This window comes from Hyperoodon ampullatus, assembly GCF_949752795.1.
Source record: "Hyperoodon ampullatus genome assembly, chromosome: 19".
Classification (NCBI taxonomy): domain Eukaryota; kingdom Metazoa; phylum Chordata; class Mammalia; order Artiodactyla; family Ziphiidae; genus Hyperoodon; species Hyperoodon ampullatus.
The window spans coordinates 43,862,865-43,888,066 of NC_136932.1; the positions used below are offsets into that span (position 1 = coordinate 43,862,865).

The 25,202-nt window shown below is 44.1% G+C and overlaps 1 protein-coding gene across 1 annotated transcript in view; it reads right to left on the minus strand.

Annotated features, from left to right (window-relative positions):
- Positions 1 to 450: 450 nt before the first annotated feature.
- VPS53 (VPS53 subunit of GARP complex) overlaps positions 451 to 25,202 on the minus strand; it is a gene marked incomplete at both ends in the record, with an annotated part of 125,649 nt that continues 100,897 nt past the window's right edge. The window contains 5 exons of the mRNA XM_079725193.1: positions 451 to 621; positions 1,092 to 1,196; positions 2,940 to 3,077; positions 17,222 to 17,291; positions 21,340 to 21,488. Coding sequence (XP_079581319.1) covers positions 451 to 621; positions 1,092 to 1,196; positions 2,940 to 3,077; positions 17,222 to 17,291; positions 21,340 to 21,488 — 633 coding nt within the window. The remainder of the gene's footprint in view (positions 622 to 1,091; positions 1,197 to 2,939; positions 3,078 to 17,221; positions 17,292 to 21,339; positions 21,489 to 25,202) is intronic.

Below are 25,202 nucleotides of genomic sequence, written 5' to 3' on the forward strand. Positions count from 1 at the left end.
TAAGGGTCCGGCCGCAGAGGGAACCTCACACAGCTGCAGGTGGAGGAAGGGGTGAGTTCCAGGCTTTCTCACCCACGGTGCTGGGATAGAAGCACGGAAAGGAACAGGACCACATGCCAGAGGGTGTGACTGCGGGGGGTGAGGCGGGAGCAGCCCGGGACCCGCAAGTGAAGCGCACGGAACCTGCACCCCCAGCTGCCTCTGCTGCAAGAATCAGGGACCATCTCGACTGCCTTTTTATAATCTGGCTGTTACCCGTCTTCTCCGGTTAGGACAGGAATTAAGACAGGACATGGGAGAAACATGGGAATGACCCAAATGCCCCAGGAAGTTTCAAGACTGATGATCTAAGAGTCGGGGAAGCACAGGAGAGGTGGGGGGCTTCCGGGGATCTGGGTGCTGGTGGGGGGGTGGGTCACTGGCCGGGGGAGAAGTGCCTCTTGGACGCTCCTACAGTCTCTTTTTAATTAGTTTCTCCAGTTTGCGGATGCGAGATGACTCCTGTTCTGGAGTTGGAGCCAGGAAGGACAGCGAGCTGGAGCCCTCGGGCCCTGAGGGCGGGGCGGGGAGCCTCTGGCGGAAGAGATCCAGCATGCTGCTCTGCTCGCTCCTCTTCAGCCCCTGAGGTGGAGAGAGAAAGGAGGGTGAGGTCAGCTCTGGCCCTGAAGGGCCCGAGGGCAAGCGCAGTAACTGGTATTCACTGGGCTGAGGGTTAAGGCTTTCTTCAGGGAGATACCAGCCCTGGGTAGCAGCCTGGGAGAGAATCAGAGGAAGAGAAAAGGCAATAGGAGAGGAGGCAGAAGGGGCTGAGAGGGTGGAGGCCAGGCAGCAGGATGCGGGAGGGTAGCCTCCTCTCCACTGCAGTCCCGCTGAGCCTGGCTCTCTGCTGGGCGCCAGGGTGCCATCAGAACGGGGACATTCACAGGCCCCGGTTCCTCCTCCTCCTTAAAAGGCTTCTGAGAGTTGGGTGTGCAGCCTGGGCCAGGCACGGGCACTTTGAGATAGCTCCCAGGGGCCCATATCCCATACCCCAGTTAACCACCGAGCGTGAGAAGAAGGTGCCTGGGGACAAAACAAAACGCGGAGCTAACCTTCATGTCCAGGATCTTCTGGAAGGTTTCTGTGTTGCAGTCCGTCAGGAGTTTGATGTAGTTGTCCACAAACACCACCAACGGCTCGTGAGGGGCCATCACGACCTACCGAGGGAGAGAGACGAGAGTAGGCCTGCCAGGAACACTCATGATCGGAGGCTGAGGATTATCTTTCCTCACTTGCAGGCCGATCACAAAACGGACTCTGCACGATCTCCTTAGGTGGCAGCAGCAGCTGCAAACCCAGAAATGTCCTGACAGCCTGTTTCATCTCGACATTCAGTTAGTGCAATGCTTCCTAAATTTCCTAAATCATAAATGTAACCTGGATTGCTTCTTAAGTACAGCTTCCTATGTCCCTCCTCTGAAGGTTCTAATTCAGAGGGCCTGGGGGGAGTCCCAGGTGACTTTTTAAGTATCAGGACCACGGGAAACACTCTGCTGCAGGGTCCCCTGTTTGAGACATCTCGTAGGTTCACGGTACCTGCTCCTTCTGTCCTGATGTATCACTGTTCCCGAAGGATGGCCTCAAAAGGCGCTGAATTAAGTGCATTTTCTCAAAAACAAAAACCCTAGAACAGCCTCACTCTTTTCAAGACTTAAAATCTGGAACTTCATTTAACTACATCCAATTCATGTACCAACAGCAGGAAAGCAATGGCATCGCAACCCTCACATTCACTGCCATTTGGTTTTCAGTGTGGCGTCTGATTTCCTTCCTCCAGCAGACTGTTTTTTTTTTTTCCCCAGAGACAACCATTGCTTCAATTTTCTTTTTTTTTTAATTTTAAAAAATTATTTTATTTATTTGGCTGCGTCGGGTCTTAGTCGCGGCATGCAGGATCTTTCGTTGTGACGCACGGGCTTCTCTCTAGTTGTGGCGCGTGGGCTCCAGAGCAAGCAGGCTCAGTAGCTGCAGCACGCGGGCCAGCAGACTGGTTTTGTTTTGAATTTCTGAGAATAGGACTCAGACTGGCAAGGAGTATTCACTCAGAAATTCTCTCTAAAGTCTGCTCTCCACCCTGGTGAGTAAACCAGCTAGGGAAGAAATGGATTAGGCTGCTTCCAGTTTCCTCAGGCCAAAGCCTGAGGTCTGTGTGGGCCCCTCACCTGGCCCCACCCATGTCAGGGCCTGCTGCTACTTTTCACTCCTCCATCATTTGAGTCATTCTGTTTGGAGACAGACCTGAAGGGCCTGCAGGCCCTGGCCTTCTAAGAGCATCCCCTGACGGCTCCGTGTTTTCTCCAGCCTTCTCTCCCCTCCCCAGTAGGTCCCCTTTCCCCTTGACACATCCAGATGGAAATCATATGCAGGAGCTCAAGGCTTCAGACGTTCTCAGCATCATCACCCCATGTATATTTTATTAAATGGGGCTTTAGAAAACCCATTTGCTGATTAGAATCAGTTATGCAACATCTGTTCAGAGTTCCTGTAAAGTGGCAGAGTTCAGAGTGCCAAAGAGGCTTACGTGGACCGGAGTAACTCATAGCTGGGCCAGAAATTCCTGCTGAGAAGCAGAGAGATCCCTGACTTAGACGCTGATTCACAGTGACAACGCCACCCAACCTCCAATCTTGGTCAAATCTTATTACAAGAGAATCCCACCACGATGAAGAATTCATTTGTCAGATAGAATTACTGACCCCCCAGTAACAGTGCACTGACTTTCAACAATATCTGATGAGGCCAAAGTCTGGTTCAGCCAAAGAATGTGGACAATCTTTTAGGACTGATGGGCATAGGTCCTAACCTGTGCTTTCAAAGACTAGTACTCAGTACTCCTTGGAATAAGCAATCAGATAACCAGGCCCTTTTAACCGAAACCCCGAGGAAGACACAAGCCCCACCTTGAGGATCATCTCCGCTCGGGTCATGCCTTTCACCACGATCTTTGTGTAACTGGCTGGGGCTTTCCTCACCACCTGAGAGCCGATGGAAGGCAGATCAAGCAGGACCATCTTCAGGGAGTGGGTGTCCAGCAGCAGCTGAGGGAAGAGAGCAGAATAGAACCAGCCACTTCATAGGGACACAATACCTAGTGTACGCACACTGATAAATAACATTTTCCTGATTTTAAATGTAATACGTTCTTATTGGAGAAAATTCGGAAAATGAACAAATATAAAAGGAAAAACATGAGTTATAATTACCATGACCCAGGAAAAAATAATAAGATGTCACAGTTCAATGTGGTATCATTCCCACCAGTTTGTGTGTGTGTATAACAAGCTAGAGTAATACTGTATAGATAGTTTTACAACCTGGTCTTTCCACTTAATACATGAAGTTTTTTGAAGTCTATTTTCCCATCTTGGCAGTCTTTAAAAAAAATCATGATTTTTAATGGCTATACAGTACTCTATGGTGTGTGTGTGTGTGTGTGTGTGTGTGTAACTTTAATATTTTTAACCATTCCCGTACACTTTGTTTCTAGATTTTTATTACTATAAATAATGAATACTGTGATGAACAGCTGTGTAGATATAATTCTAGGTCTATCAGTGGCATTTCCTTAGGAGACAGTCTTTGGGACAGATCAAAGGATAAGGACATTTCAAAGGTTCCTCTTACATATCCTGAACTGCTTTCTGAATGGAATGTACCTATTTACATAGTGCAGACTGCACCCACATCAGCACTGAAAACTGCCATAAAAATGTTGCTTATTCAACAGGCAAAAAATGGTCATTCCGTACTGCTCTATTGTGGATTTCTCTGGATGCGAGTGAGGATGTAGGAGATTAAATCAAATTTAAACATCAGTATCTTGGCAACAAACTGTCTTTTTCTTTCTTTCTTTCTTTTTTTTTGGTTCTCTTGGATGCCAATTATTTGGAAGGCTATCAGCTTTCCTGATTGCCCACCAACTGCAGGCACAGAAATGGCATATATACACTGGCCTGTTCAGACAGTTTAGGAGAATGGAATCACATGCCCACCAACCAGACAAAGGTAGCAGTAGGATGACAATCTCACTACTGCAACTCTGATGGTCAATCTTATGTTCAGGACAGGGCTTGCTGTATCTACCACTGCCTGCTCCTCTCAGAAAGCTTTTCATAATTATATCAAGCAAGGGTGGAATGGTATCCCTTCCAGGCCCTATGACACCCTGAATTCTCTCATTCTCCCTGTACTTTGCTATGGACAGGAGAATTAACGACTAAAGATAAGACAAACTCATTAATGAGAAACACTATTAACTTAATGGTCATGGTGATTATAATTCTGACAATGGTATGAAAATCTGGTGAAACCATCAATGTTTTACTTGGGATAACACAGAGGGAAATATTGCTCTCAAAAAATGGTGAGGTATTGAAACAGACTGATTCTGAAGTTTATATGGAGAGGCAAAAGACCCAGAATAGCGAATGCAATATTAAAGGAGAAGAACAAAGTTGGAGGACTGATCCTACCCAACTTCCAGACTTATAATAAAGCTACAGTAGGGACTTCCCTGGTGGTCCAGTGGTTAAGACTCCGCACTCCCAATGCAGGGGGCCTGGATTCGATGATCCCTGGTCGGGGAACTAGATCCCGCATGCCACAACTAAAAGATCCTGCATGCCACAACTAAATATCCTGCATGCTGCAATGAAGATCCCGCACACGGCAATGAAGATCGTGTGTGCCACAACTAAGACCAAGTGCAGCCAAATACATAAATAAATAAATAGATAGATAGATAGATAGATAGATAAAAATAAATAAAATAAAGCTATAGTAATCAAGACAGTTTAGTACTGGTGAAAGAATAGACAAATAGATCAACTGAGAAGAAAAAGCCCAGAAATAAATCCACACAAATATAGTCAACTGGTCATTCACAAAGGAGCAAAAAGGGAATTCAATGGAACAAAGACAGTCTTTCCAACAAATGGTGCTGGAACAGCTGGACATCTATGTTCAAAAAATAAAAATAAAAGGGAATCTAGACACAGACCTTACACCCTTCACATAAACTAAATCAAAATGGATTACAGACCTAAATGTAAAACACAAAACTATAAAACTCCTTGAAGATAACATAGGAGAAAACCTTGATGACCTTGGGTATGGTGATGACTTTTTAGATATAACACCAAAGATATGATCTGTGAAAGAAATAATTGATAAACTGGACTTCATTAAAATGAAAAACTTTTGCTATCCAAAAGACAATGTCAAGGGAATGAGAAGACAAGCCACAGACTGGGAGAAAATATTTGCAAAAGATACATCTTACAAAAGACTGTTATCTAAAATATACAAAGCTTTTTAAGAATAACTCAACAATAAGAAAACAAACAACCCAACTAAAAAATGGGACCAAGAGCTTAACAGATACCTCACCAAAGAAGATATACAGATGACAAATAAGCATTTGAAAAGATGCTCCATATCATTTGTCACCAGGGAAATGCAAATTAAAACAGCAATGAGATACCGCTATACACCTATTAGAATGGCTAAAGTCTGGAACACTGACAACATCAAATGCTGGTGAGGATGAAGAGCAACAGAACTCTCATTAGTTGCTGGTGGAAATGCAAAATGTTACAGCCACTTTGGAAGACAGTTTGGTGGCTTCTTATATTAAAACTAAACATACTCGGGCTTCCCTGGTGGTGCAGTGGTTGAGAGTCTGCCTGCCAATTCAGGGGACACGGGTTCGTGCCCCGGTCCGGGAAGATCCCACATGCCACGGAGTGGCTGGGCCCGTGAGCTATGGCCGCTGAGCCTGTGCCTCCGGAGCCTGTGCTCCGCAACGGGAGAGGCCACAACAGTGAGAGGCCCGCGTACCGCAAAAAAAAAAAACTAAACATACTCTAACCATACAATCTAGCAATGATGCTACTCATTATGTGTCTAGAATTGAAAACTTATGTTCACACAAAAACCTGTACATGGGGACATCCCTGGTGGCGCAGTGGTTAAGAATCCGCCTGCCAATGCAGGGGACATGGGTTCGAGCCCTGGTCCAGGAAGATCCCACATGCCGCAGAGCAACTAAGCCCGTGCGCCACAACTACAGAGCCTGCGCTCTAGAGCCCACGAGCCACAACTACTGAGCCCGTGTGCCACAACTACTGAAGCCTGCACGCTTGGAGCCCGTGCTCTGCAACAAGAGAAGCCCCCACTCACTGCAGCAACGAAGACCCAACGCAGCCAAAATAAATAAATAAATTAAAAAAAAAAACCTGTACACGGATGTTTTTAACAGCTTTATTCATAATTGCCAAAACTTGGAAGCAAACAAGATAACCTTCAGTAGCTGAATGGAGAAACTGTGGCACACTCAGACAATGGATTATTACTCAGTGCTAAAAAGAAGTGAGCTATCAAGATATGAAGGAACCTTAGGGACTTCCCTGGTGGTGCAATGGTTGGGAATCTGCCTGCCAGTGCAGGGGACATGGGTTCGAGCCCTGGTCCGGGAAGATCCCACATGCCGCGGAGCAACTAAGCCCATGCGCCACAACTACTGAGCCTGTGCTCTAGAGCCCCCGAGCCACAACTACTGAGCCTGCGCCACAACTACTGAAGCCCACATGCCTAGAGTCCGTGCTCCGCAACAAGAGAAGCCACCGCAATGAGAAGCCCATGCACTACAATGAAGAGTAGCCCCCGCTCGCCGCAAGCGAGCGTGCAGCAACAAAGACCCAACACAGCCACAAAAAAAAAAAGATAGGAAGGAAACTTAAGTGCACATGACTAAGTGAAAAGGCCAATCTGAAAAGGCTACATATTGTATGATTCCAACTCTATGACATTCTGGAAAAGGCAAAACTATGGAGGAAGAAAAAGATCAGTGGTTGCCAGGGGTTGGTGGTGGTGGGTAGGATGAACTGGTGGAGCACAGAGGATTTTTAGGGCAGTGAAACTACTCTGTATAATACCATGATGGTGGATACATGTCATTATACATTTGTCCAAAGCCACAGACTGTATAACACCAAGAGTGTAAACTGTAACACTGTAATGTAAACTATAGACTTTGAATGATAATGATGTGTCAACACAAGTTCCTTGATTGTAACAAATGTACCACCCTGATAGGAGATGTTGATAATGCGGGAGGCTATGCTTCTGTGGGGCAGGGAGTATATGGGAACTCTATGTATCTGCCCCTCGACTTTGCTGTGACTTAAACTGCTCTAAAAACAATAAAGCCTTAATTTAAAAAAACAGTGGGAAGCTACACTAAGGAAAGAGTAATTTCATGCACTAGTGCTGCTGTCCGAAGGCCTAAACTCTGTAGTTCATTCAGTGGCAGACAAGGAAAGCGCTAGGATATTTTGGACTTTTCTAGATTTCCAGAGATGAACATTCTTACTCTCCTAGTGTCTGTTTTTTGAGAAGGCCATGGGCTCACAGAGAAAGGCACCCAAGCATTCAGGAGGCAGATAAGTATAGACTGTCAGAGGCACCCCCACAAAGCGCCTGGCATCAGAGCGGTTCCCAGAGCCCCACTGGAAGTGAGCACTGCTCATCCTCAGAGGAAACCCAGCACATGCCTCTAAAAAACAAGTATGCTCAATTCCATGCAGATTAAAAACCCAGATATAAAAAGAAAAACATTAAGAAGAAAACAGATTATTTCTGTAGGGAAGAGAAGAATGTGAGACAGAGGAAAGATGGAAAAATCTACCTCAAAATAACATAAGCCTATATCAAAAGACACATAAACAAAGTAAAAAGACACAAACTGGGAGAGGATTTCTGCAATACTGCCAAAGGGATAATACTGAGAACACATAACGATTCCTGAAAGTCAATAAGAAAAAGACCAGCAACCCCAGTAGCAAGAATAACAGCGGTGTGGCAAAGATCTGAACGGGCAACTCACACACGCAAAAACAAAACAAAAACAAAAACAAACAAAAAAACTACAACTCAACCGCTCACAAGGTGTGTGAAATGATACTTAACCTTATAGTAATCCAGTAAATCAAAACCACAATTGTGTACCATTTCGTACTCATCAGAAAGGCAAAAGTAAAAAGGTCAAAAATACCAAGTGTTGGCAGGCATATGGTGCAATGAAACTCACACTTAGGATGAGAGTATAAATTGGTTGAGGCACTTTGGGGGAAACTCAGTACTATTTCCTTACGGGAAGATGTGCATAACCCATAACACAGCACTCATATCCTTTAGAGAAATTCTTGCCCATGTAAAAAAACAAAACAAAACAAAAAAAAAACGGTTCCCTGCATCCACTGTTTGTAAAAGCAGAAGACTGGAAACAACCTAAATGCTCATCAACGGTAGAATGGATAAACAAATGGTGGCATATTCATGCAATGGAATATGATATTTTAGTGAAAATGAGTGAACTCAAACAACCTATAACAACATAGATAAGTCTCAGAAAACATTATGTTGGGCAAAAAAAGCAAGTGGGGGGCTTCCCTGGTGGCGCAGTGGTTGAGAATCTGCCTGCCAATGCAGGGGACACAGGTTCGAGCCCTGGTCTGGAAAGATCCCAAATGCCGTGGAGCAACTAGGCCTGTGAGCCACAATTACCGAGCCCGCACGTCTGGAGCTTGTGGTCCGCAACAAGAGAGGCCACGATAGCGAGAGGCCCGTGCACCACGATGAAGAGTGGCCCCCGCTCGCCACAACTAGAGAAAGTCCTCACACAGAAATGAAGACCCAACACAGCCAAAAATAAATAAATAAATAAATAAAGAAGCTTTCATTAAAAAAAAAAAAAAAAAAGCAAGTGGGGAATGATATGTATAGTACCATTTGTACAGAGTTTAAAAATATGCAAAACAAAATTATATATCTTTTGTGAATAGATCCACATGTAACATATCAAAACATATACGGGAATGATAAAAATCAAAATCAGAATAGTGATTACCTCTGGGCATGTAGGGAGGCGAGTGGAAGGGTAGGGTCCATAGGGGACCTCGGCCATAACTGTAATGATTTACTTTATATAAAAAAGATCTAAAGCAAATGTGGGAACATGTTAAGATCTGACTAAGCTGAGTGGGAAGCTGATATTCTTGACATTATTTTCTATACTTTTATTAACTGGAACTATGTCTTTTTCTTCTTCTTCTTTTTTTCCCACACTATGTTATTTGAGGCCTAGTGAGGATTCAACTTTATCTTCCATACAGCAAACTTTCAGAGCCTTGTCAAAATCAAAGGCATGTCTTGGCATTATTTGCTAGCAGGAAAAAAAAAATCAATGATCATTTAAAAACTTATGGGGATACTTCCTGTTTTCTCTGTACTTTCTGTTTCCCAGAGATATATTATATGCATAAATAATTGTACAGTCTTAAGTGACAGGAAGAGTTTTGAATGAGCCAGACATAACTCTCTAGTGTCTCCCATATTTTGAGAGACAGGACTTTTTCAATTCCCGGCCAGTCACAATAAAATTTTGTCCTCACCAGACAGCTGTACAGATGGAAACCTTCGTCTCAGGTTTTACCAGAAGTAATGCAGTCAGAAAAGGTGGGAGCTAGTCTGATAGGCTTAGCAGCTGTCTGTGGGCAATGAAGGTGAAAGGCCCCATTTATCATGAAAATCTGCTGGCTTTCATCTTTGAAAATGGCTAAAAGTTCATCCCCCTAGGCATGAGGCATTGGGCAAGAGGTGGCCATCCACCAAATTTGTTTGCGCCTCAGAGATAAATTTTGGGGTGGTGTGGCTCATTTTCTTGATGGGCTACTGGGGTGCAGATCTGGCCAGCATGCTATGCCTGGGAGGCGTCATCACCCAGCAGTGGAAAGCTCTGAGGGGTTTACTTCTTAAAGAGCCCCTACAACTCTTGGGGGTCATAATGACTATCACAGTGATGGAAACCTTGAGGAGACAAGATAAAAGGCCCACTGCTAGAAGGTAAAGGACCATATATACAACGCTAAGTTTCAATGAGGTGACACAGAAGAGACAGTTCAAGATATGAAGAATGGATGGACCAAGGTGAGGACATGCCTAGTTTCTTTCCTCTCTTCTTTTTTTAAAAATTTAGGTGTAACTTTCACACAATAAACTACACAAAGACCAAGTACATAGCTTGATAAACTATTACATATGTATACACCTATTGCCTCATTAAAGATATGGGACATTACTCCATCGACAGAAGAATGGATAAAGAGATGTGGCATATAAGATGTTATGGAAAAACCCTAACGAACTTTTTGGCCAATCCAACACACACACACACACACACACACACACACGCAAAATGGAATACTACTCAGCCATAAAAAGAATGAAATAATGCCATTTGCAGCAACATGGATGGACCTAGAGATTATCATACTAAGTGAAGTAAATCAGACAGAGAAAGACAAATATATGATATCACTTATATTTGGAATCTAAATGAAATGATACAAATGAACTTATTTACAAAACAGAAACAGACTCACAGACAGAGAAAACAAACTTATGGTTACCAAAGGGGAAAGGGCAGGGGGATAAATTAGGAGTTTGGGATTAGCAGATACACACTACTATATATAAAATAGATGAACAATAAGGTTCTACAATATAGCACAGGGAACTATATTCAATATCCTATAATGGAAAAGAGTATGAAAAAGAATATACATATATATAACTGAATCACTCTGCTGTACAACAGAAACTAATACAATATTGTAAATCAACTATACTTCAATTTTTAAAAAATTAAAAAAAAAAAAAGGATATGAGACATTTCTTGCATCCCAGAAGGCTCCCTCAGGTTCTCTTCCAGTCAACGCTCTCCCTTCCTTCCTAACAAAGATGACCACACTTCTGCCCTCTGTCACTCAGGATTCGTCTACTGCTCATTAACGTGCCATGAACATTCTTGTATATGCCTTTGGGGGCCATATACCCTTATTTCTCTGGGGTGGCATCTACGCAGAATTGCCGGTTCAAGGAGTAAGCATATGTTTAGCTTTAGTACAGACTGCCAGATAGTTTTCCAATTTGGTTGTGCCAATTTCCATTCCTACCAGCAATGCATGAAAGTTCCAGTTGCTTCACATCCTCACCAACACTTGGTATCATTGGCCTTTTTAATTTTAGCCATTCTAATATCATTGTGACTTTAATTTATATTTCCCTGGATGATTAATATGCTTTTTGGCTTTTTTGGTGAGCCTCTTTCTGAAGTGCCTATTCAAATCTTTTGTCATTTTTCTACTGGTTGATCATCTTTTTCTAATTGATTTGTTGAGGGGTTTTTTAAGGTAATTTTTTCAACTTTACTGAGGAATAATTGACAAATATACTTTAACTGCATATACTTAAAGTGTACAAGGTGATTATTTGATATACATATATATAGTGCAATGATAACCAAGATCAAGATAATTAACTCTCCCTTTGTGTATGTGGTAAGAATGCTTACGATCTACTCTCAGCAAATTTCAAGTATATCATACCATATTATTAATTACAGTCACCATGCTGTACCTTAGGTCCTTAGAACTTATTCATCTTAGAACTGAAAGTGTGTACCCTTTGACCTACATCTCCCCATTTCCTCCTTCCCCCAGCCCCTGGCAACTAACATTCTATTCCCTGTTTCTATGAAATTGGTTTGTTTTTTTTTTCCTTTTAAGATTCCACATATAAGTGATATGTTAAGAGATTTTAGAAAGTATATACTTAGAATATGAGTACTTTGTTACATATATTGCAAATATCATCTGCTACTCTGGCTTGTCTTTTGAGAAAAAGACATCCTTAATTTTAAGTACTCCAAATAATCTCTTCTTTTATGATTGGTACTTTTAATGTTTTGTTAAGGAATCTTTGCCTAACCCACAGTCATAAAAATATTCTCTTATTATCTTCCAGAAGTTTTGTTGTCTTATCTTTCACTTTCAGAGCTATAATCCACCTGGAATTGATTTTTTTAAAACTGAGATACAATATACCATAAAATTCACCTTTTAAAAGTGTACCATTCAGTTCCAGACCTCTCAACACGCCACAAATAAATTCCATACCCATTAGCGATCACATCTCTTTTCCTCCTCTCCTCCACCCCTTGCCAACCATTAGTCTACTTTCTGTCTTGTGGATTTGCCTGTTCTGGACATTCCGTATAAATGGAATCATACGTTATGTGACCTTTTGTCTGTGGCTTCTTTCACTTAGCATAATGTTCTCAAGGTTCATCTATGTTGTAGCATGTGTAAGTATTTCACTTCTATTTAGAGCTGAATAATATTCCCTTGCAAGATTAAACCATTTTCTTTATCCATTCATCAACTGATGGGCATTTGAGTTGTTTCTACTTTTTGGCTATTATGAATAACACTGCACAAGTGTTTGCGTGAACATACTTTTCCAATTCTTTTGGGTTTCTATCTAGGAGTGGAATTGCTGGGTTACATGGGAACTCTATGTTTAACATTTTGAGAAACTGCCAAACTGTTTCCCAAAATGGCTGCAGCATTTTCCACTTCCAGTGTATGAGGGTTCTAATTTCTCCCCATCCTTGCTGGAACTGACTTTCCTATATGGTGTGTGGTTAAGGTCAAGATTAATTTTTTTCCACGTGGATATTCAATTACCCAGCACTGTTTACTGAGAAGACCATCCCTTCCTAACTGAATTAGTGCCGTTTCTGTCATAAATCAAGTGTCTATGTATGTGTGGGTCTATTTCTGAACTTGACTCTGTTCTGTTGGCCCATTTGTCCCTGTGTGCTTAATTACTTCAGCATTAAAAGAAGTCTTGGTATCCTGAGGTTTAAATCCTCCAACTCTGTGCTCTTTCTTTAGAGTTATTTTAGCTATTCTTGGTCTCTGCACTTCCATCCACCTTTTAGAATCAACTTATCAATTTCCATTCACACTCTCATCCACCCCACCCCTACTGGGATTTTACTGTATCTAGAGATTAATGTTGGAAGAATTGATATTTTTAAAATATTGAGTCCTTTAATACATGAACATGAGCTTTCCTGACATTTTAAAGGTCTTCTTTAATGTCTCTTAATATTGTATCATTTTCTGTGTAGAAGACTAGCATATTTTTTAATAGACTTATTCCTAGCTATTTAATGTCTCCTAACGCTACTGTATATGGTTTCATTAAAAAATTTTTCATTTTAAATTGTCTGTTGCTGTTATATGCAAACATTAAAAATAATTTAAATACTGACCTTATATCTCACATCCCTACTAAATTTATATTCTAATAGTTTGTCTGTAGATTCTTTTGGATACTGTCATTCACAATCACGTTCTCTGTGAAATGTGAAAAATGACAGTTTTGTTTCTTCCATTCTAATCTGTGTACCTTTTATTTCTTTAAAACTTTCTTTTATTTTTTGTTTTATTGTTCTGGCTAGGACTTCAAGGGCAATGTGGGATAGAAATGGTGACAGCAGACATCCTTGTCTTGTTCCTAATGTCAAGAGAAAATCTTTCTATATTTGACCATTAAGTGTGATGTTTATGGCAATATTGTTTTTCATTAACTGATTCATTTCTTTCATGAGCTGGCTCGGTCTCCCCATCTCCAGGACCTTGGCGACCCTGCCAATGCTTGTAAACCCCTGTGGAGCATGGCTGTGCCTGTCTCTTTGCTCTGTGTGGCACAAAGGGAGGACCCTTTTGACTGGGTGACAGAAGAGGCTTCAAGCTCTCAGTGGGAAGGATGGCCTCATAAAAATCAAGACAGGCCAGAGCTTAATGAGACAGAGAAAAGTGAGCAGGTGGGTAGTTAAGAGATTCAAAAAGGTCTTTAGGGACTTCCCTGGTGGCGCAGTGGGTAAGAATCCACCTGCCAACGCAGGGGGACATGGGTTCGAGCCCTGGTCCGGGAAGATCCCACATGCCGCAGAGCAACTAAGCTCGTGCTCCCCAACTTGCCACAGCTACTGAAGCCCGTGCGCCTAGAGCCCGTGCTCCGCAACAAAGAGAAGCCACCAAAATGAGAAGCCCATGCACCGCAACGAAGAGTAGCCCCCGCTCGCCACAACTAGAGAAAACCCGCGTGCAGCAACAAAGACCCAACGCAGCCAAAAATAAATAAATAAATGAACAGAAAGAAATGTAGACGTTAAAAAAAAAAATCACGTTATTTAAAAAAAAAAAAATTTATTTATTTTTTAAAAAGTCAATATGGTCAAAATGTGGTAATATGTATGATGGAATACTGTTCAGCCTTAAAAAGAAGGAAATTCTGAAACGTACTACAGCATGAATAAACCCTGAAAGCATGCTAAGTGAAATAAGCCAGACACAAATGGACAGATATTGTATGATTCCACTTAAAGGAGGTCCCTCGAGCAGTCACATTCATAGCGATAGAAAGAATGGTGGCTGCCAGCAGCTGGGGCAGGAGGGGTGGGGAGTTAGTGTTTAATGGGAAGGGAGTTTCAGTTTGGGATGATGAAAAAGGTCTGGAAGTGGATGGTGGATGTTTGCACAACAATGTGAATATACTTAATACTAGGAACTGTACACTTAAAATGGTTAAAATGTTAAATTTTATGTTATGTATGTTTTACCACAATAGAAAAAGTCAATATGGTCTATAAAGATAATACAAAGGAAAATATTTATGGATCTAAAATATTTTGAGCAATATAGTTCATGTCTATGAAGTATAGACATGAACTATATTGCTCAAAATATTTTATTTTATTTTAATTTATTTGGTTGTGCTGGGTCTCAGGTGCAGCAGGTGGGCTCCTTAGTTGAGGCATGCAAACTCTTAGTTGTGGCACGCATGTGGGGTCTAGTTTGCTGACCAGGGATCAAACCTGGGCCCCCTGCACTGGGAGCGTAGAGTCTTAGCCACTGCGCCACCAGGGAAGTCCCCTCAAAATATTTTAGATCCACAATACAATAGATCTAGAAGGAGGCGTGTGGAGAGTCTGATTCAGGGCTCTTATTTAAACATGAGGAAACTGAGTCCAGAGCAAGGAAGCAACTGCTCATGATCACAGGGCCCATTAAAAGCAGAGCGGGGACTGGACCCCAAGTTTTAGGGTCCTTTTCCCGACACCACAATGTGCTGCTTCCTCTCTGGTAAGTAGTTTGTGCAAATGGATTCCTTTTTTTAAAAAAATAAATTTATTTATTTGTTTTTGGCTGCGTTGGGTCTTCGTTGCTGCGCGCAGGCTTTCTCTAGTTGCGGCTAGTGGGGGCTACTCTTCGTTGTGGTGCACAGGCTTCTCATTGCAGTGGCTTCTCTTGTTGCAGAGCATGGGCTCTAGGCACGCGGGCCTCAGTAGTCGTGGCACGTGGGCTCAGCAATTGTGGTTCGTGGGCTCTAGAGCGCAGGCTCAGCAGTTGTGGCTCACGGGCTTAGCTGCTCTGCGACATATGGGATCTTCCCAGACCAGGGCCCGAACCCGTGTCCCCTGCATTGGCAGGCAGATTCTTAACCACTGCGCCACCAGGGAAGTCCCTGGATTCCTTTTCTACTGTGTGCTCGGTCATAGATACCGTGGCCAAAAGACTAATTAATGACCCTGCAAATCCCACAAGGCTCTCTGAAAATCACAAACTAGCAAGAAGCATTACAAATACTGGTATGGTTCAGTTCCACATGCCCTTGCAATTGCTCAAGTGGACTCTGGGGCCCAAAGAGAAATAATTTACTTTATACAGTAATCAGGAAGAGAATCAAGAGCAGGAAAATGTCTCCTTTCCCATATTTGGCACAAGTATTAAAGTGTAGTCTAAATTTAGGATCTAGTACTTCTGTGGCAAAGCAGAGGCATCTGAGATTAGGCCTCAATCTTTGCTTTGACTCTCACAGCTTTCATTAAAGTTTGGATTACAGCCGCTGCAAGACTTGCAGCAGAATCTGTTTTAATCTGTGAACTTCCCTTTGTTAACTTCTTGGTTCCTAAGGTTTTGCTGCCTGAGTGATCACGCCTCCAGCTCCATGACTGCTTGGGTTTCTAAGACCAGATACTCAGGGCAAGCACGGACCCAAGCTAAACCTGAACTTCACGAGGGAATCCTCCGAGGGCCACATTGCCTTTAGTTCTCACCCACGGCCTCCCCTAGGCTGGGCCTGTTGAGATCTATGCTCTCCTGTCACCCACTCCTATTTGTCTGGGGTCTGAGAAAGTAAAACACCAGTTTCACAGATGGTTTTCTCATCCACATCTCAAAGCAGAAGTAAATACTGGCCAAATTGATATATTTCTGAAGGTGCGGGCTTTGAAGCCTGAGCTGATTATTTTAACATTCTTTTAAAGAAGAGAAAATCTGAGGAAAATAGATATGACATTGGGTTCATGTGACAATATGAAAATATCATGCTACTGGACACTAAATGAGCTTGTAAGGCCTGGGCAGAGCTGCAAACTCATGGAAACATGCTCCCAATGAGTCAACTTTGTGTTCCAGTGGCTTCATCAAGTCCAGAGACAGAAACCTAGTAACTGAGAATCTAAAGCCTCTCTCAGACACACAGAGAGCAACCACTCTGCGCCCTCTCCTATCACACACAAAAGTGAGGTGAACAGAGTGGATTCCCGATAAACATGTGCTAACGAAACTGGGCGTGCTGGGGCATTATTCTGCTGTTTCCCAAGGACAGAATTCGTTCTGTGTTTATGACATGCAAGAGGTAAGAATTTCCAAACACTGAAATTCTACACTCAGACAGTCCATCAGTGTCTGAATCCACGCAACCTCCCAGGAAGTTTGCTGAGACAATACTTCTGACTCTGCTAACTAAGCTGGTCAGCCAGACAGCCCGCAGCAAGCATCGACCAGATGTTTCTATGTGGGGAGATGGGCACTGACGGTGGAAACAAACGATCAGTCGTAACAGCTGGCATGTGTTGAGGGCTCCTCATATGCCTGACATTGGGTCAAGCACTTCACTGCCTTATCTTGTTTAATCCTCACAACTACCCTGTGAGGTGCTGCTGTGAGTATCCCCATTTTATAGACGAAGAAATTAAAGCCCTGGAAGGTTAAGCAACTTGCCTAAGGACAAACACCTTAGGAGGCGCTCAGTGAAAATGTTTTAAATAAATGGATGAATAATTTAAGCTGCCAGGTCATCATTCTGTCCTCAAACAGGGAAATCCGTGATTTTACTTCTCCACAGTAGCTCTGTACTAGGAAGTTATGCAGTTTGACCTATGACAAGAGCCATAAGGAACAGTCCTATCCCAGTTTCGTCTTACCTGTTCTGCTCCCACCATGCTAATTGGCTTGCACTTGAAGAGGTGGGTGATGAACTTGGGAATGAAGGAGCTGTGGATAAAAAAGAAGTGACAAATTAGGCTTATATTCTCTTTGGTAAAGAACTGCAGAAACATTTTTTCTTTTTTTAAGGCCCCACTTCCTTCTACAAGAAAAGTGAGAATTAAAGTAGACACTACTGTGGCCGACAAGCATCCACTCTTTTTCTTTCTAACTATAGCCCTGGTTTTATTTAGGTAAATCCGGCCTTGGGGTGCTGGGGAAAAGCTGTTCCCTCCTAAACTACAGGAGTGAATTCTAATCAGCATCAGACAGGCAGAGCATGGGGTCCCTTGGTGACTGTTGTTGGTGCTGATGTGGCTTGTGATCCAAGCCAGCTGGAGGGAAGGACTTCATTGCATGGCTGGGGCAAGTCTCTCTTCTTCTTTAGGGTATTCGTGTGTTTGGATGTAACATCTAGAGCTGCCATTTTACCACTGTTCTAAGGAAGAAGCCAGGCCCAAGGAGAGCAGGGTAAGTAAAGAACCTGGGTCCTCAATGACATTGCTGAACCACTGAGGCAACCATCTTTGGATGTGTCCTATCTCTGGACTTTGGTTATATGAAATAAAAACATTCACCTCTGTTTAAGTCAGTCGGAGTCAGGGCTTCTATGACTAGTAGCTGAAAACATCCTAATAGGTAATGATAGTCAAATATACATGAGGTAGTTATGCGATCTTAAATGCAAAAACATAGGAAATAAATGCTAAGGGAGTAACGGTCAGATCAGGAAACAAAACACATGATCTCCAAAAAATTTACTGGGGACTGAAGGGCAAGCTGGGCCAGGCAGGTTGATGATGCTGGTTTGGGGAAAGAGAGAATATGATTTTAATAGGTCAGAGGGCTTTTTAGAAGAAAAAACTGCAGAGGCCTGTGTAGGGGAGGCTGAGTTGCACTGGTGCAGAACAGAAGATGTGGGAACCAGAAATGCCTATAGTCAGGCCAGGTTCAGAGTGAACTGACCAGAACACAGGGCCCACGACGAAGGGAGGACCATGGCAATAAAGGACCTGGAAGTCGAGGTAAAGCCTGGCCAGCCTCTCCCTCTCCTCACTCTTCAAATGCTGCTCTCAGGCTTGTGCTCGCCACGCTCTTTGCTCTCCCCACATCTTTTCCAGAATGCTTGTGCCCACTCTGATATCCAGTGGCCTACTGGACATCCCACTGGCATGGCACCAGTACCTCAACCCCAGCATATCCAAGACTCAGCCCCACCCCAAAACCAGGCTCAGGGGACTGGATCTCCTCTGCCCAGTCATCCAAGTCAGAAACCGTCCCCTTGCCCTCAACTCCAGTATCCAGTCCGTTCCCAGCTCTTCCCTGGATGCCCACACCCACCCCTCCTGACCATCCCCCTGCTGCCGCCCTCCTCTTTCTCACTAGAGCTCTTTCAGTTGTTTCCTAACTGGTCTCCTAGCCTTCGGCCTTATCATTTCGAATCCATCAGCTGTCAAAGAAATGTATCAGTATTTCAGATGCACATACGATCAAGATGCTCCCCTGATTACAATTCTTGCAATGGCTGCAGACAGGCCTTCCTTCACTGTCTTGACTCTCTCTCCCCAGCCCCATCTTGCTAAGCCCTGGTACACTGTGCTTCAAGCGGGCTGGGCCACTTGCAGATCCTATGACTCTGTAGAGGCTATTTGATGCCTCTGTGCACTTGCTCATGCTGCTCCCTCTGCCTGGAACGCCCTTCCCCACGGCCTTGCAGGTCAGTGCACACACGTCTCCCAGACTCTGCTCAAGGACAGCTTTCCTATGAAGCCTTTCCTCAGTCACCTCCACCATACTCTGCAGAGTTCACAGACCTCTAGCCTAATACGTAACCTACTCTGTTACACTTATTTGCTTACATGTCTACTTCCCTCCACTTGACCGTAAGGCAAATGAAGATAGGGACCACGTCTACTAAGCCAAAGCACTTAACGCTGCATCTGGAACACAGCAGGTGCTCAACTGATTGCACGCTGAATAAACAATAAATAACAATGGTAACAGCTAACACTTTTTAAGTGTCAGCATGGTACCAGCACTTTACCAGGGCATTTTTAAGACTTCTGATTTTATCCCTCCAACCACTAGTGAGAGATCTATCATCTCCATGACTGAATGGAGGAGAATCGGCTGAGTGGATGAGGGAAGTCGCTTATGGTTCAAACAGTAGTTTCAATCAGCGGGGTGATCCTGATGTCTAAACAGGAGAGACTGTGGTTGCTTCAGAGACCCAGTGGAGGCAAAAGGAAACATCTAAGGCTTTGCATTAGTGAGATGAGAAGGGAAGTTAAAAGGAAAGAAATGTCAGCTCCAGGTATCACATCTACGGGAATGCCTGCCGATTGAGCGGGAGGGCGTGAGAACAAGGGCCTACGTGGAAGGGACCCTTCAGGCTCTAAACCAGAGCCAAGTAGTGTGAGATTGCATTACGGCTGATGGCAATGACGCACACAGTTTATAACCTAAACTACCTCACACTAGAGTAGGCTTCGATCGTGCCCTTGAACTGGCTCTGTGTGCTAGACTATAGCGGGTGGGGGTGGGGAAAATATAGGGACCAGGGACATGTCTTTGTGGGAAGAGTTCCAGCAACGTGATGGGTGACTGCCAGAGGCTCCTCCAGGCCGTCGCAGTGGTGGCAGTTATTGCTCTGGGCTGGAGAAGGGTTTTCTCACAGCCCCCCACCTGAGGGTTCTGGTCTTCAGATGGGATTTTATAATGATGAGAGGGTACCGTGGATTAAATGAGAAAACCACTTTCTAAATCACAGGTTAAACTTTTCCAGATGTGAGAGGTGGGCATCCTCTTCCCAGCTCACCCAGTAAGGGCTTAGTAATGAAAGCAAAGGGCCCTGAGAGAATGTGAGGCGGATGCCGGGACTAGGTAAGTAAGTGGACCCCTGACTCGCTTTAACATTAGCTCCATCAGACCCCTGTGCATTGCACTGGAGGTTCTTGGCCACGGTCAATTTTTATAGAGACGCTGTTTCTACCCGGGGTTACAGGGAGTGTCACAGTGTGATTTATCAGCAATGCTTTCAACACGTGCTAAGGAGCACCCAGAGAGTGGAGGGGTGTCAGCTCCTGGCCCACCTGCCGCCCTGCACATGTCAATGTCTCCCGGGAGAGGCCACGTGAGCCTTTCCTGACAAACTGGGAACTGAAGCTTAGGCCACAAGCCACTCCATAAGTGTTGCTCCTTAGGGATTCGTTTGTGAGGGAAAGCCTTAATTGAATACAAATTGGGAGAGATCTGGGGAAGACAGAAACTTGGAGCCCTAAATCACCCTTTGGGACTTGGATGAGAACAACCTAAATTCAGTAGCTGGGACTGGGCCCATCTTCCTGAGGCCCTTGCCTGCGAAGTCTGCCAAAATGCTTGTTTGATGCTTGGTCAGAGGAGGTACTGACCCTCCACGGTGTCCGGTCTCCAGAGAAACAGTGCTATAGCCAGATGCTGGCTGGCAAGGGACCAAACCATTTCCCCTCTTTAAAACAAGCCAGAAATGGCCACACAGGAGGACGTGGCAGGAAGACACGCAGCGCAGTGTTCACTCCACCTACTTGGCAATGGACTGGCTCCCTGACTTGCTCTTCCCGATTTCTAGTACCTTCCCTGGGCTCATGCATGTCCACAGTGGATATATTCCAGCAGCCACAGTAACCAGTGCTATGAGGAAGGAGGAAGACAAGGCTCAAAAGAAACAACTCATGGTTCCTACCCTTAAAAAGCTTATCATCTAGTTGGAGAGACAAAATACATACATGAAATGTTGAAAAATAATTTTCATTACCCAAACCTGGGGGGAGGCAGGGGTGCCATTATGTCCACATAGTTCAAATAACAGGAGCTCCCCACTCACTTCTGTCTGTCTTGATGTGGATGACTGTATGGCTGCTACTGTTATTTATGACTTTAAGTAGCAAATTTAGTTTATTATGCTTCTCTGGGGTACAAAAAAATTAGTTGGATGGCGGGGACACCTGGATTGGGCGCATGCTGGTGGTCAGCACGGCATTCAGAACAACCCCAGTGATGAGGATGTTGCAGGACTTACTTTGCAAATTTAATGCAGAACTGTGTGAAGTATTTCCGCGTGGAAGCCAGGTTGTCACGGATGATGGGGACGTTCTGTTTAATGTGAAGAATGACAGAGGTGACGTAGGGGCTCTGGTCACCAACATGCTCCACATTCTGCCACTGCATCTGAAAATGGAGACAGGGCAGGACAAGCCTTTAGATCCTCTGCTGGAGGACAGCCTTACCTGTTAGCAAGGAAGGGGCAGGGGTGGTGGACATGAGCCCGTGACTTGCTGTCACAGAGGCTGATTTGTCTTGGGGGGTTTGTCTCTCCCTGTCTGTAGGAGCTAATCATGAATAGAAACAAGTAAGCCCACCTTTTCCCTGACAGTGAAGTGTGCATCAGGTACCTTTTCCTACCCTGTCCCTCTCAGGCTTGAAACAGCCTTCCCTCCTCATCTAAGTGCCATCTTCTTTCTAAACGAACCCTCACCAGGCAGATGAACTGGATCGTATTCTTCTACGAGCTGCTCCACCTGAAAGGGGCTGTGGGTGGCCAGGGGAGGGATGTCCACTTCTGACCAGGCTGGCAGCTTGGGAAACCCAAGAGGTGGCTGGGCCACACGAAAGGAAACCTGGAGTGCCCTTCTCTCAGGTACACGGGGAGGAGTTGGGGATTTTTATTTTTATTTTTATTTTTTTTCCGTACCCTGCAGCATGTGAGACCTTAGTTCCTCGACCAGGGATTGAACCCGCACCCTCTGCATTGGAAGGCTGAGTCTTAACCACTGGACCGCCGGGGAAGTCCCGAATTGGAGATTTTTTTTTTTTTTTTTTTTTTAAAGGAAACTAGAAACGATATGACGTGTGAGACTTGCTTCAAAATAATCTAGTGCTGGGAGGAGCAGATGAAACAAGATTCTTGAAGTTGGGTGATGGGTACATGAGGTTCATTATACTGTTTTCTCTATTTTTTTTGAAGTATAGTTGCTGTACAATATTATGTAAGTTACAGGTATACAATATAGCAACTCACAACTTAAAAAAATTGAAGTATAGTTGATTTACAATGTTGTGTTGGTTTCTGAGTGATTCACAGTTTTGAAAGGTGATGCTCCATTTATAGTTATTATAAAATATTGGCTATATCCCCTGTGTTGTACATTATATCCTTGTAGCTTATCTTCTCTGCTTTTTGGTAGCTTATTTCTTCTACTTTTCTGTTTTCTCTAATTTTGTATATAATTGAAAATTTCCGTAATCAAACATTAGACTCTTACTCCTAGAGCCTTTGGGGTTATGTGGGATTTCAATCAAGGGGAAGGAAAGAGGATCTCTGGCAAACACGAGGGGCAGGTCAGAGGTTAAGACGGTGCCATGGGGAATGGGGCAGGGACTGTGTGGATGGCAGGTGCGGGGGAGATGGGTATCACTGAGAAGCCCTGTGTGGCCCCTGACCAGGCCATGAACAAAAACGAGAGACCTCCTGGGCTTAAGTTCTCACAACCTGAGGAGAACTAGGGAAAATGCTCTGAAAGCATGTACAGTAAAACGGAGAAAGAAGCAGTGGTGTGACACTGCTTCCGCCTCGGATACACATGGAAGAAGGGAGGTCTTACCAGCTCCCAGCCTGCCCCGCACTGGGGCTCTGCTGAGTCAGCCTCTCAGAACGGAGCCGGGCTGTCTGATAGAAAGACCCTAAGCCGAACACAAACCATGTAACACGTTCACAGAACGAGGGCAGTAGTTCTGAGGTCTCGATGTCTCTGGCAAGAAAATACTATTTTTATAGAGCTCTTGGGGAAAGGAAAAATTCAATCCTGAGAGAACTTGTTTAAAAGAATCATATTGTACATGGATGATCCCCCAGCTCCTGGGAAGCTCAAATGACTCTATGTTTTACCCTAATGTTTCTTCAAGTCAGCAGATATTTATATCCTGAAAGCTTTCAGTCTGTGCAAGCACAGAACCATGGCAAAGCAGGAAGGCACCTCCGTCTTCATTTTACAGATAAGAAAACCAAGGCCCAGGCACATGAAGTCTTACGCAAGCTTTCACAGTGAGGCTCGAGAAAGAAAAGGGTCTCTAATTCTTTTACTGGGAAAAAAATAAAAATGAAGGGGCTTCCCTGGTGGCGCAGTGGTTGAGAATCTGCCTGCTAATGCAGGGGACACGGGTTCGAGCCCTGGTTTGGGAGGATCCCACATGCCGCGGAGCAACTAGGCCCATGAGCCACAACTACTGAGCCTGTGCGTCTGGAGCCTGTGCTCCGCAACAAGAGAGGCCGCAATAGTGAGAGGCCCGCGCACCGCGATGAAGAGTGGCCCCCGCTTGCCACAACTAGAGAAAGCCCTTACACAGAAATGAAGACCCAACATGGCAAAAATAAATTGATTAATTAATAAACTCCTACCCCCAACATCTTAAAAAAAATAAAATAAAATAAAAATGAAGAATGGAGAGATGGTAGAAAAGCCTAATATGAACTGACTTTATATTCTAATTCTTTGGCTATGTGTAATGTTTTCCTCTTTTTCTTCTATTTTATTCAAGAGGCTTCTTTTCCCATCGGATTTTAGAGATGTGACCCATCCAAACAAGGAACATCCTAGGGGGTTTTAAATGAGCGCACAGGGTTGAGGCCAGAATTGGCAGGTGCTCTTAGCACCTACGCTTCATCTTCTGCTCCCAGCTCGGCAGTGGCTCCGGAGCAGCAGGACCCGGGACGGCACAGTCAACTGGGTAGAGAGCGGGACGCACCACCCTCCACCCGACGCAAAGCTCGTCCATAGTAATGACCACTGTTTTCCAAGTCGGCAGCAGTTTATGTTTCAACAGCTCAAAAAGTTCGTAAACAATTATCTACGCACGACGGCTCTCCATCGACAGAAGACGACCACAGAGGGAGGTGGTGACATGTCCTGTCATCGGTTCCAAAGCAGCTCCGGGGCAAGACAGAGTGTGCGGCATGAGAGTTCAAGTTCCCGCTGGAGATCTATCTCCTCTTGATCACCACTGGCCACGTCAATACATGCCCACACTGGGAATCGGTGTGGAAAGATTGGATTTGCCTTAATACTTAAGCCAGTTAGGACTCCACCCGGTCAAGTTAAAGGAAGTATTGGCAAAAGTCAAGTAGATTTGCACGTTTAAATTTAAGTCAGCTTTATGAAGTAAGAAAAGAATTTAAAGTACTGGAAAACAATGAAAGTTGACATTGCTTGGACTATTTTCTAAAAAATGAACAAAATATAGTCAGCGGTGATGCTGTCCAGCCACTGCCTAGGATGGATGCTTTGCCATCACCCATCCCAATGACTTAGGGTTTGGGTTGTAACTTGAATGACCCAATATACCTACGTCAGGGCCTACCGTGTGCAGGTTGCTTGGCCTGGCACTTTGCATACATCATCTCATTACTATTCAGACATGATCTTACTCACAGCGGTCTTATTGACGAGGAGACTCAAAAAGCTCAAAGAGGAGAGGTCACCTGCCCAAAGTCATACAGCTAGTCAACAGCAGAGTGGAGGCAGCCCGGGTCCATCTAAAGCCCAAGCACTATACGAGGCCACTTCTTAGACACTTGTTAAAAAATGATTGAAAACAAAGAAAACAAAGAAAAAGAAAAAAGCACTCAACTGGCCCTAGTTCAAGGGCAGCCTGGTGTCTTATGGAGAAGCTAATGAAATACACGGGGATCAAGCAAAGTTCTCTTTCAAAAAGAGACACAAACAGTAGCTTGCACTGGAAGAACAAACATCCTGAAAAGCCATCAGTTGAAATAAGACTCCAACTTTTTCAGATGAACTTTGCATCTGACCTTTAAAATTTACCCCTCCATACTTCAAGTTTTTCCTTCTTCACTTTTTGTTTAGAAGGTGGGGTGGGGTTGAATAC